The 12,135-nt window shown below is 39.4% G+C and overlaps 1 protein-coding gene across 1 annotated transcript; it reads left to right on the plus strand.

The window, feature by feature from the left end:
- The first annotated feature begins 548 nt into the window (after positions 1–548).
- Positions 549–9,442, plus strand: MRPS30 (mitochondrial ribosomal protein S30). The gene is made up of 5 exons (XM_065905379.1): positions 549–1,718; positions 3,296–3,441; positions 5,074–5,179; positions 6,512–6,688; positions 8,886–9,442. The coding sequence occupies exons 1-5, from the start codon at positions 1,130–1,132 to the stop codon at positions 9,173–9,175; spliced, it is 1,308 nt and encodes a 435-aa protein (XP_065761451.1). The 5' UTR covers positions 549–1,129; the 3' UTR covers positions 9,176–9,442.
- The last annotated feature ends 2,693 nt before the right edge of the window (positions 9,443–12,135 follow it).

Consider the following 12,135-nt stretch of genomic DNA (forward strand, 5'->3'; position numbering starts at 1 on the left):
ATGAGTTACTCCTCACTTCCTTTGACCTTTGCTCAAAAATTAATGACTTAATGAAAAAAAAAATAATGAATTTGTTGTATCTAAGTGTCAGTTTAATACACTTGCAACGTTAGAGTTAAATTGTATCACCTGTTATAGCTTAAAGGAATACAAATTATAACTTCCTTTTAGTAACAAAATGTTTGGTTTTTAATACCCTCAAGGATTATTGCAGTAAATCCAAATAAATATTCCAGCTCCTAATTAAGATAGGAATGCGAGTCGATAAATTTAATCACCTGAAATGACCTTATATTAATAGTTTTTTTACTGATTTTGATGAATTTTTTCAGCAGATATTTGGTAACTACACACTCTGCAAGGTTGATTGGCCACTGAACAATCAAAAATAAAATAGTCCCTACTTCAAGGAGCTCACAGAGTAGGAAACAACTTATGTTGAAATAATCATTGCTTTTAACACAATGCAAAACTTAAACACAATTCCTTAATAGTTTTTATTTCCTTTTTTAAAAGCTAAATCCAAGTAAAAATATACTCCTCTTTTTGTGAATTATATCATTAAACAAACTACGTATCAACTAGCATAGAGATTGATATGGAATTATTTTCCTAAAAATTAGCACTAGTCATCTATGAGTGATGCTTTCATCATTTGAAAAGTAAGCATGTATGAAAAAACATGCTAGATCAGTATTTTCAATAACAGGTCTCAACTCCAAGAACAAAAATTGAAAAGTGACGTTATATCCAAAAATGAAACGAGCAAATTTAGCCAAGGGAAAGAGGTTTCGCTGTAGAATGTTCCTAAAATGTTTCTGGCAAAAATTTTGCCGTTTCTAAACAGGCAGCATCCCCTATTTAAAAGTTTCACTCCTCCCCGCCACATCTCGGAAAACCTATCGGAGCACGAGTTCTTCCTTTCAACAACAAACTCCTAGGTTCACGAAACACCAAAGCTGTAGAAGCTCTATAATTGGCTAAGAAGTGAATGACGTAAGGTTTCTCAAGCCCACTAAGAATCGTCCGCCCCAAAACTGGCTCAGAATCCACCTTCTGATTGGTCCTTACGGCAAGAAGGCAGGGACAATTGCTAAAGTTGACTTCTGGGACCAAACCCCAGGAAAAGATGGCGGCGACGAAGTGTTGGAGGTTTGTGCTCCGTAGTCCAGGGCTGTCATTGCACACTGCGGCCGAGGCCGCCGTCACGGCTCCAGAAGTGACCGGCTCAGATGTCAAGGCGGCCCCAGTCGCGCGCTACCCGCCGATCGTGGCCTCCCTAACTGCCGACAGCAAGGCGGCACGGCAGCGGCGAGTGGAGCGATGGCAGGCCACGGTGCACGCGGCCAAGTCGGTGGATGAGAAGCTGCGAATTCTTACCAAGATGCAGTTCATGAAATACGTAGTTTACCCTCAGACCTTCGCCCTGAACGCTGACCGCTGGTACCAGAGCTTCACTAAGACCGTGTTCCTGTCGGGGCTACCGCCGCCGCCTGCCCAGCCAGATCCGGAGCCCGCGCAGGTTCTGGACCTCGCTGCCCTTCGCGCCGCCGCCTGTGACTGCCTCCTGCAGGAGCACCTCTTTCTGCGGCGCAAGAAGCGTGCGCCCATCTACCAGGAACGCTACACCGTCGCCTCACCCTTCTTGAACCAACTGGTAGCTTCCCTCACCGGCTTGCTCAGCGCTTACAATCCCATCCTGGCTGCCGCCGCCCTCGGTGAGCCTCGGGCAGCCTTTCGGGGCGGGGGAGGTGGGCATAGTAGGGGACCGTGGGTGCGTGCTAAGTCGCTTCCGTAGTGTCCTGCTTTTTGCTGCCTCATGGCCTGTAGTTCGCCAGGCTCCTCTGTCCGTGGAACTTTTCAGGCAAGAATACTGGAGTGGGTTGCCGTACCCTGCTCCACGGGATCTTTCCCTCCCAGGGATGGAGCCGGCTCTCCTGCCTTCTACATTGGCAGGCGGGTTCTTTACCACTAGCGCCGCCTGGGAAGCCTGGTAAGGCATCTCTCTGGGCTAAATTTGCCTCTCTTCATTTCTTTCTGTTTAGTCAGTTCTTTCCCAGTCCTTTCGCTCCTCGCTAGGGCTGCGTCCGGAGGCTGGGTTGTAGTGTCTGTACTTCCACTTACTAACTTATTACTGCTTAGTGAAGGTCCAGCCAAATGGAAGTGTAGTGTTGGTTAAGAGAAGGGGCTCCTAGAGAGCGTGACAGACCTGGGGTTGCCTTTTCGCTCTTCCACCAAAAAGTTACTGACCTTTTGGTGGTTTATAAACCGATTTTGGCCTGGTTTTTCCTCATTTTCAAGGAGAGAATACGATAATTGTACTACTTGGTGATAGAACTGTTAAGATTAAAGATGGTATTGATTAAAATACCTAACGTATATGCAGTACTTTCTGTATGCCTGACCTTGTTTTGTATCTTATATGTGCCAAATTTAATCCTTACAATAACTTTACAGTAGGTAGCACTGTTTTCATAAAAACCAAACAAACCCAAAGCACAGAGTCATAAAGTGTATTTAGTCAAAGAACCTATTGCCGGTAGATTTGGAGGACAGGCTTCAAACCCAGTCATTTTGGGTTTCCAATAAACAGTCAGCAACTTCTGTTTTACTGTTAAAAGCAGACTTGAAAAATAATTAATGGATAGTATTTTAAAGATCAGTGTTTCTAAGGCTTTCATGATTTTGTATCTGCCACCCCTGTAGGTATCTTAATAAATATTTATTGAATTAATGTTACTATGACTGTAGGTGTGTGTTCAACTGAGTCTTGTACTGTGCTTGTTACTTCCCTGGTTGGGAATGAAGTGGTCTCCAGGGAAGCATCACAGACTTTTGCTCATGATTGATGGCCTGGGAAAGTTGACATTCTGCCCAAGACCTGGGTTCCTCCTGTATGTAATGGAGATGATGACAACTATACATACCTTTGAGAGTTACTGTGAAGATTGAGTTAGTAATTCATGAGACAGCTATGACTCTTACTAAACTTTTTATATCTGGTGAGTGAGATTGCTGTTGCTCTTATTTTGTGTTTATCCTTAACTGAGAAACTTTGGTCACAACGCTTAATGTACTGTGGCACAGGTAGATATTAACAGTTTAAGCATTATGTTTATGTTGTGATCGTTTATGTTATCACATAATTCAAACTTTAACTTACACCAAAGAGTAATTTGTGGTGTATTTTCAATTAGCAAAGTTCTTGAATTCTGTATTGCTGAGCCTGGTATTCTGAGAATAACTAGATTTGTTCAGATCATCAGATAAAAATGCTTTGAAAATCTTTTGATAGATTGTAACCGCCCAGTTCACTTCTACTGGTTGCGAGGTGAAGAAATTATTCCTAGTGGTCATCGGAAAGGTCGAGTTGATGCTGTGCGATACCAAATAAATGATAAACCACACAACCAGATTCGAATATCCAGACAACTCCCTGAGGTAAGGATGTATTGCTTATGTGTCTGTTCACAGTAAAGGAGGAAGTATCAGCATGCTAGGTCAGTGGTCCCTAACTTTTTTGACACCAGGGACTGGTTTTTGTGGAAGACAATCTTTCCCTGGACTTGGGGCAGGAGTTGGTGGGGAATGATTTCAGGATGATTCAAGTGTGTTACATTTATTGTGCACTTAATTTCTATTATTATTACATTGTGATATATAATGAAATAACTATGGAACTCACCATCATGCAGAGTCAGTGGGAGCTCCGAGTTTGTTTGCCCCAACTAGACAGTCCCATCTGGGGGTGATGGGAGACCGTGCCTCTGAAAGTATGTGACTTATGTCCTATCTACTCTGTAATCTCGTTTTGCCTACTGTCACTGCAGAAAACCCTGCTTCACAAAGATAGGATGTTGGAAATGGAAGTAGACTTTTCAGGGCTTTTGTGGCAGTTTGATATTCTGCCTTGACTAAATATGGCAGGTTTGAAGTTGTCTCAAACATACTTTTAAGACTGCTGTTGTTTGTGATCTCAAGCAGTATTGTGAGCAGCGGGGAGCAGCTGTAAATACAGATAAGGCTTTGTTCACCTGCTGCTCACCTCTTGCTTTACAGCCCGGCTCCTGACAGGCCATGGGCCAGTACCTGTCTGTAGCCCAGGAGTCGGGGCCCCCTGTGCTAGGTAATGGGTTAGGAAGGATAAAAAGCTTTGGGTAGAGCCCTTTGCTTTCAAGTGTATTTGGAGTGCATCTCATCTGAAATGCTTTTTCAGCTTTTTAACTGTGTATTCTGCAGAGGTCAGATAATCATTTTAAGTGGGGTTAGGCATCAGTTGATAGGACCATACCAATCTTTCCATTTTCTTAATAGAAAAATACTGATGATAGTTTATGATTTTAATTTATAGTGAACTATCCTATCTCATTGTAAATCGAGGCATTTTAACAGCTAGAAGTATTCATTTTATAGGTATCCAGTTCTTTTGGAGAAAACAAGTGTATTCTGAATGTTATCTGTTTATCCATGCAAGAGGTTGGCACATTTCTTCTGCAAATGTCCAAATAGTAAATATTTTAGGCTTTAGGGGCCATAAGTTTCTGGTGCAATCTCAGTTCTTATCATGTAAAAATAGTGCTGTACCACATGTAAATGAATTTACATGACTGTGTTCCCATAAAACTTTATTTGGAAAAACAGTTAGCTGGCTAGATTTGGCCCATCTTTAGATGGTTGCTGCTGCTGCTGCTAAGTTGCTTCAGTCATGTCTGACTCTGTGCAACCCTGTAGACGGCAGCCCACCAGGCTCCGCCGTCCCTGGGATTCTCCAGGCAAGAACACTGGAGTGGGTTGCCATTCCCTTCTCCAGTGCATGAAAGTGAAAAGTGAAAGTGAAGTTGCTTAGTCGTGTCTGACTCGTAGCGACCGCATGGACTGCAGCCTACCAGGCTCCTCCGTCCATGGAATTTTCCAGGCAAGAGTACTGGAGTGGGATGCCATTGCCTTCTCCGTTAGATGGTGGTAGAGTTTAATCATTTTGTAAATGCATCTCATTTTTAAGATTTTTAACTGTTAAGAATGTAAATATATGCTAGCGTTGCTGTGAATTTACTTATGACTTTTTTCTTTAAGTTTGTGCCACTGGATTATTCTGTACCTGTAGAAGTCCCTGTTAAGAATTGTAAGCCAGACAAACTCCCATTATTCAAACGGCAATATGAAAATGCCATCTTTATTGGTAAGTTTCTCCTTTAATAATTGTATTCAGAGTGTCCTGTGCAAATTTGCATAACTAATTTTTGATGACCAGGAAGTTCAGCCTGTCCATGAACAATGTAACTTATCTCAGGTTGCAACATGCCTGAAAATTGAAAGAAAATATTCTCTCAACTTAGCATTTAAAATTTTATGTTTCTACTGAATTATAGTATTTAAGGTTAAGAAACAGTTATAGTTTATGATTTAGCTTTACTCTATGAAAGTCTCTAGGTTTATGCATGTCTCTGCAAATGGCATAATTCTTTTCCTTTTTATGATTGAGTAATATTCCATTGTGCACGTGTGTGTGCACACACGCATATACATGTACATATGTATACACACACACACACACCACATCTTTATCCATTCCTTTGTTGAAGGATATTTAGGTTGCTTGCATATCCTGGCTTTTGTAAGTAGTGCTGCTATGAACATTAGGATGCATGTATCTTTTGGAATTCTGGTTTTCTCCAGATATGTGCCAAGGAGTTGGACTGCCGGGTCACAGGGTAGAACCTCCATGCTGTTCTCCATAGTGAATATATCAATTTACATTCCCACCAACAGTGTAGGAAGGTTCCCCTTTCCACACGCCTTCAGCATTTATTGTTTGTATATTTTTTTGATGTTGGCCGTTTTGACTGATATGAGTAGTACCTCACTGTAGTTTTCTTTTGCACTTCTTTAATAGTTAGTGATGCTGAGCATCTTTCCATGTGACTTTTGACCATCTATATGACTTTGTTGGAGAAATGTCTATTTAGGTCTTCTGTCCATTTTTTGATTGGGTTTTTTTTTTTTTTTTGGTATTGAACTGCATGAGCTAGTTGTTTATTTTGGAGATTAATCCCATGATTATCTAACATGTTTTATCAGTCCCCTTTCAATCACTGTGGTGGTCTTGGAGAGTGAATTGTGGGGAACTTTTGGTTGAAAAGACTTTCCACTAAAATCAAGAATGTCAGCATTATAAAGGAAGTTTTTAAAGTTATGAAATGTTTGCATCCTTTGGTGAATATGACCAGGAGAAAAACAAAGCTCCCATTGATGACCAAGGAGTGTGAGAAAACTGACATAATAGGGAATTATAAATTTTACATATATTCCTTTGACTGATGATAGCTGGCAGATTGTGCTTTCAGGTGAAATTTTTATAAACAATAAGTAAACCAAGCTTTCCATTCGTGTATTTTGAGTGCTGATCATATAATGAGTAGAGAGATATATGCGTTTGAAGTAAATACTGAGGACATGTTTCTATATTCCCTACTTGTGCATTTCATCTGAAATGTTTTTATTTTGCTCACAGGCACAAAGACAGCAGATCCACTCTGTTATGGACATACCCAGTTTCATCTGCTACCTGACAAATTAAAAAGGGAACGGCTTTTGAAACAAAACTGTGCTGATCAGATAGAAGTCATTTTTAGAGCTAATGCTATTGCAAGCCTTTTTGCTTGGACTGGAGCACAGGCTATGTATCAAGGTAAAACTAGTTTTATGGCATCAGTGTTATTGGAAGACATTCTAAGAATTTAGCAGGTCAAATTATTTTCTTTAGGTTAATACATAGGTAGAATCTTAACATTTTGAAAACTTGCATTGGCATACAATGCAGTTGTTTTAAAATCCATAATTAAATATTTTACATTTATAGTTGGTTAATGGCACTTTGGTAGTTACCCTCATCTTTTACTTTGACCATTTTTGTGTGAATGCATTTTTTTCTGATGATATTCTCAAACATTTCAAAGACTAGCTAACTGAATCAACTCTATAGATGATAACAGCTTTCTGAAACTAGAAAATGAACTGCTTTCATGGATTAAATTTTAGATTAAATCACAGTTATCATGTATAATTTCTTTGAGGACCATATCTAGAGTGTAGATTGGGAGACAGTTCATTCAGTTAATGCCTTATGGTTATCAGGCACTGTTGGCTTTGGAGATACAGTGTTGAATGAGAGAGATCCTGCTTTCCTGGAGCTTATATTGTAGTAGGGATAGTAAAAGATAGTAAACATGTAGTGTTTTTGAAAGTATTAATCACTTCAGTCATGTCCAACTCTCTGTGACCCCATGGACTGTAGCCCGCCAGGCTCCTCTGTTCATGGGGATTCTCCAGGCAAGAATAGTGGAGTGGATAGCCATTCCCTCCTTCAGGGAATGTTCTAACTAGTGGTGATGCTCTGAAGAGAATATACTAGATGAAGGGTAGAATGTGCATAGGGTGCAGGTATAAATGAGGCATGGGGCAGAATCACTTTAGACTTTTAGAGTTAATTCAGGGGAGGTTTCTAAAGACTTTCATTTGGACAGAGACCTGAAGGATAAGGAGCCGCCTCTGCATAAACTTGTGGGAAGGACACTTCCAGGCAAAGGAAATGACAGGTGGCTCTGAGGTAGGAAGAGACTTGACGAGTTCAAGGAACAGATGAAGGCTGATGAAGAAAGGGAGTGGGAGAATGAGGATGGGGAGCTGGGGTGAGATAGAGGAAGCTGGGGGCATGTCACAGAGGACTTTCAGAGCCTGTTGTGAACCACTTGACTTCTGTTGCAAAACCAGAAGTAATATAATGCATACCTAGGTTGTTTCTACTCCTATATAAACATCCAGGAAGTGTTTTAACAGTGATTTAATTATTGCCAGCCTTATCTTTTTTTTCCCTCTGTATATATATTTTTAACCTCATACTCACAATTGTTGACTTATGTCTTTATAATAGAACTAAATAGATAAGAGTAGGAATACAAGTAGACAATCAGAAAAATTAAGAGGAAACTTTCTTAAAGATGTTAGAATGGCGTAGTTTATTCATAAAAAATAAAGTACTTTTTATATTATAATTAATTCTGTATTTTAACAATAGTGTTTATTGGCTGTCTTCAACAGGGGAGCCTCATGGGCTGCCATCTATGGGGTCACACAGAGTCGGACACGACTGAAGTGACTTAGCAGCAGCAGCAGCATTAAAGTTGATATAAAATATATATGTGGCAAAATTTACAACTTACTGCATGGCCCTTGAATTTAAAAGTATTAAAGCCAGTCAACCTGTACCAAGAGACAGCCAGAAAATTTGAATAATAAATATATTCAGATATCCTGGAACCTTATGATGACATAAAATACACTAGACAAAATGAAAACAACTCATAAAACTAATTTTGAAATATAAATTAAGACATAGAATTCATCTAATAACTAACTACATGGTTGAAGTTCTTAGAAAGTCAAGGGTTTTTCTGAGGGCTTTTTTTTTTGTAGATTTGGTGAAATAAATGTCTGTAATGGTTATTGGGTGGTAGGTGCTGCTGGTATAAGGGAAATTAGAACATATTTAGAGTTGGTGAATAACTATGTGGAGACATCTGCATAATGGAACTCACTTTTCTTCTTAGGTGAAGTGAGCTAAGGATGAAATTTGATGAAGTCCAAAGTTGTCGAAAAAGTGTATCATGAACTTTGGGGATCCTAGAATTCTGGAAGGAAATAGTTCTTGATGCAGAAATGGAATATAGGATTAGGGTGGAGAAGATAGCGAAAACATTGAGATCTTTAGAAATTTGGTAGGTAAAATATCCAGGTTATAGGAGGTATTTTATGTCCTCTAGTGTGTGTATTTTGTTTTGGTAAAATATATTCTACATATAAGTTACAGTATAACTTTTCTTCTACAGGATTCTGGAGTGAAGCAGACGTTACTCGACCTTTTGTCTCCCAGGGTGTGATCACAGATGGAAAATACTTCTCTTTTTTCTGTTACCAGTTAAACACTTTAGCACTGACTGCACAAGCTGATCAAGACAACCCTCGTAAAAATATATGTTGGGGAACACAAAGTAAGCCTCTTTATGAAACAATCGAAGACAATGATGTCAAAGGTTTTAATGATGACGTTTTACTTCAGTTAGTTCACTTTTTACTAAATAGACCAAAAGAAGAGAAAGCACAGCTGTTGGAAAATTAAGAAAAAGCATTTGCTTTGGGACTCTGGGAATACTGAAATTTCATTGAAGGAACAGTAAAAGGAATTTTGGTAATGAGACTTCTGTCAAATATTAAATACATTGATTTTGAGACAAATGTTTCTTTATGTTAACCTGTGATTAGACCTTTCATTCTGCTGAAAATACAAAACTAAGAGATTTAATTTTAGATACAGTGTGTTGATTAAAATAATTTCATTCATATGTGACTAACTGATGAGACCAATTGAATAATCTTCAATACTTGAGTTTAATTGTCTCTGTGTGTTTCTGTAACTTACTGCATACCACTCACTGCATGACAGGCCAGTAATCTGAGAAACAAGGAGTTGGGGCAAGGAAAAATGACTTTATTTGGAAAGCCAGCAAGCCGAGAAGATGACAGACTAATGTCCTAAAGAATGATTTTAATTTGAGGTAGAATTTTAGCTTTAATGCTAGGGAAGGAGGAGGGAAGCAGGGTGCCTGATCAGCTTGTGGACCTTCTTCTGAATGGATGGTAGTGAGATAATTGGGTGGTATTTTGGGAGTCAACATTATCAACCTGATTCCAACTTGTCTGGGGTCTCAGAATATTAACTATAACCCACAAGGAGGAACTAAAGGTCTGTGACTTTGTTTTATGACTATGTATTGTTTTGTCTTCAGTTCGATTCGACTCAGTCGCTTGGTCATGTCTGACTCTTTGTGACCCCATAAAACACAGCATGCCAGGCCTCACTGTCCATCACTAACTTCCGGAGTTTACCCAAACTTATGTCCATGGAGTCAGTGATGCCATCCAACCATCTCATCCTCTGTCGTCCCCTTCTCCTCCTGCCCTCAATCTTTCCCAGTATCAGGGTCTTTTCAAATGAGTCAGCTCTTTGCATCAGGTGGCCAAAGTATTGGAGTTTCAGCTTCAACATCAGTCCTTGCAATGAATACCCAAGACTGATCTCCTTTAGGATGGACTGGTTGGATCTTCTTGCTGTCCAAGGGACTCTCGAGAGTCTTCTCCAACACCACAGTTCAAATGCATCAATTCTTCAGCTCAGCTTTCTTAATGGTCCAACTCTCACATCCATACATGACTACTGGAAAAACCATAGCCTTGACTAGACAGACCTTTGTTGACAAAGTAATGTCTCTGCTTTTTAATATGCTGTCTATGTTGGTCATAACTTTCATTCCAAGGAGCAAATGTCTTTTAATTTCATGGCTGCAGTCACCATCTGCAGTGATTTTGGAGCCCCCAAAAATAAAGTCTCACTGTTTCCACTGTTTCCCCATCTATTGGCCATGAAGTGACAGGACCGGATGCCATGATTTTAGTCTTCTGAATGTTGAGCTTTAAACCAACTTTTTCACTCTACTCTTTCACTTTCATCAAGAGGCTTTTTTGTTCCTCTTCACTTTCTGCCATAAGGGTGGTGGTATCTGATTTCTCCTGGCAGTCTTGATTCTAGCTTGTGCTTCTTCCAGCCCAGCGTTTCTCAATGAGTTAAATAAGCAGGGTGACAATATACATCCTTGATGTACTCTTTTTCCTATTTGGAACCAGTCTGTTGTTCCATGTCCAGTTCTAACTGTTGCTTCCTGAGCTGCATACAGGTTTCTCAAGAGGCAGATCAGGTGGTCTGGTATTCCCATCTCTTTCAGAATTTTCCACAGTTTATTGTGATCCACACAGTTAAAGGCTTTGGCATAGTCAATAAAGCAGAAATAGATGTTTCTATGGAACTGTCTTGTTTTCTTGATGATCCAGCAGATGGTGGCAATTTGATCTCTGGTTCCTCTGCCTTTTCTAAAACCAGCTTGAACATCTGGAAGTTCACGATTCACGTATTGTTGAAGCCTGGCTTGGAGAATTTTGAGTATTACTTTACTAGCGTGTGAGATGAGTGCAATTGTGTGGTAGTTTGAGCGTTGTCTTACCTGACTATTTTTGCTTGTTTCTGCATTGTCTCATTTCTCTGATTGAATTTGCTGTTTGGAACTCAGGAAAGGCCTTGGAGGCTAAAGGTTTTCTATAAATAAGAGATGGGGGATACAGGAGTTCTATTCCCTGGAAGACTCCACAGGTCCTGCTCCATTTTCTGTGGCTTTAAAATATAAAGACAATAATTCAAATGCTTGAGAATATGTACATGTTTTGTTTTTTCTTTTTAATATTTTCGTAATAACATGGCACAGAGTTTCAGATCCCTACACAAATCCCTTCAAAACATGAGCAGTATTTTGCACAAATAGGAAACTAACTCAAGGAAGTTAAAGTGACATTAATAAGGTTTCACAGATGATGAGTAATATACCTGATGAATTATATGCAACTTAGGTTCTTACACCTTAGAAATAACATTAATATATTTCTGCTAGTTGCATTTGTTCTGTCCCAAAGATTGGGAAACTAGGTTTGTTATGTTTCAAAATCAGTTGTCAGTTGGTAAAATTGTTATTATTGCTAGTAATTAAGGTTCATCCAAAAATTACCTTTGCTGTTGCTTTTGGGTTTGTTTTTTTTTTTTTTTTTGGCCATGCTGTGTGGCATTCAGGATCTTAGTTCCTCAGCCAGGATAGAACCTATGTCTGCCTGTAGTGGAAGCGTGGAGCTCTACCACTGGACTGCCAGGGAATTCCCCTAATTACATTTGTATAACCTTGCTAACACTTAATATTTTATATAACCTCTTTAGTGTAGTTAATGACAAATGCTATTTTTCTTTCTTCTTCCTTCTCTCCTTTCCTCCCATTCTTTCAAGACAGAGGTCTTGGAAATGGACCAAGTTATATGAAATAGATGCTTCATCTAGAAGGGGTTATTTACTGCAAAAGACTGCTAAACTGAAAGAGTAATATTTGAAAGTTGTATTAATAATTCATTTCAGCCAAGTGCCTACTTTGTGACGCCTTGTGCTGAATGTTCCAGCTTTACTTTGATTTTTTTTTTTGTAGAATGCCA

This window comes from Muntiacus reevesi, chromosome 14, assembly GCF_963930625.1.
Source record: "Muntiacus reevesi chromosome 14, mMunRee1.1, whole genome shotgun sequence".
Taxonomy (NCBI): Eukaryota; Metazoa; Chordata; class Mammalia; order Artiodactyla; family Cervidae; genus Muntiacus; species Muntiacus reevesi.

Bases quoted from the DNA above. Each gene is read 5' to 3' on its own strand.
- MRPS30 (XM_065905379.1), top strand. From the start codon at position 1,130: ATGGCGGCGACGAAGTGTTGGAGGTTTGTGCTCCGTAGTCCAGGGCTG. The intron at 1,719-3,295 runs GTGAGCCTCGGG...ATCTTTTGATAG, and splicing joins CCTGGCTGCCGCCGCCCTCG to ATTGTAACCGCCCAGTTCAC. The intron at 3,442-5,073 runs GTAAGGATGTAT...TTTTTCTTTAAG, and splicing joins TATCCAGACAACTCCCTGAG to TTTGTGCCACTGGATTATTC.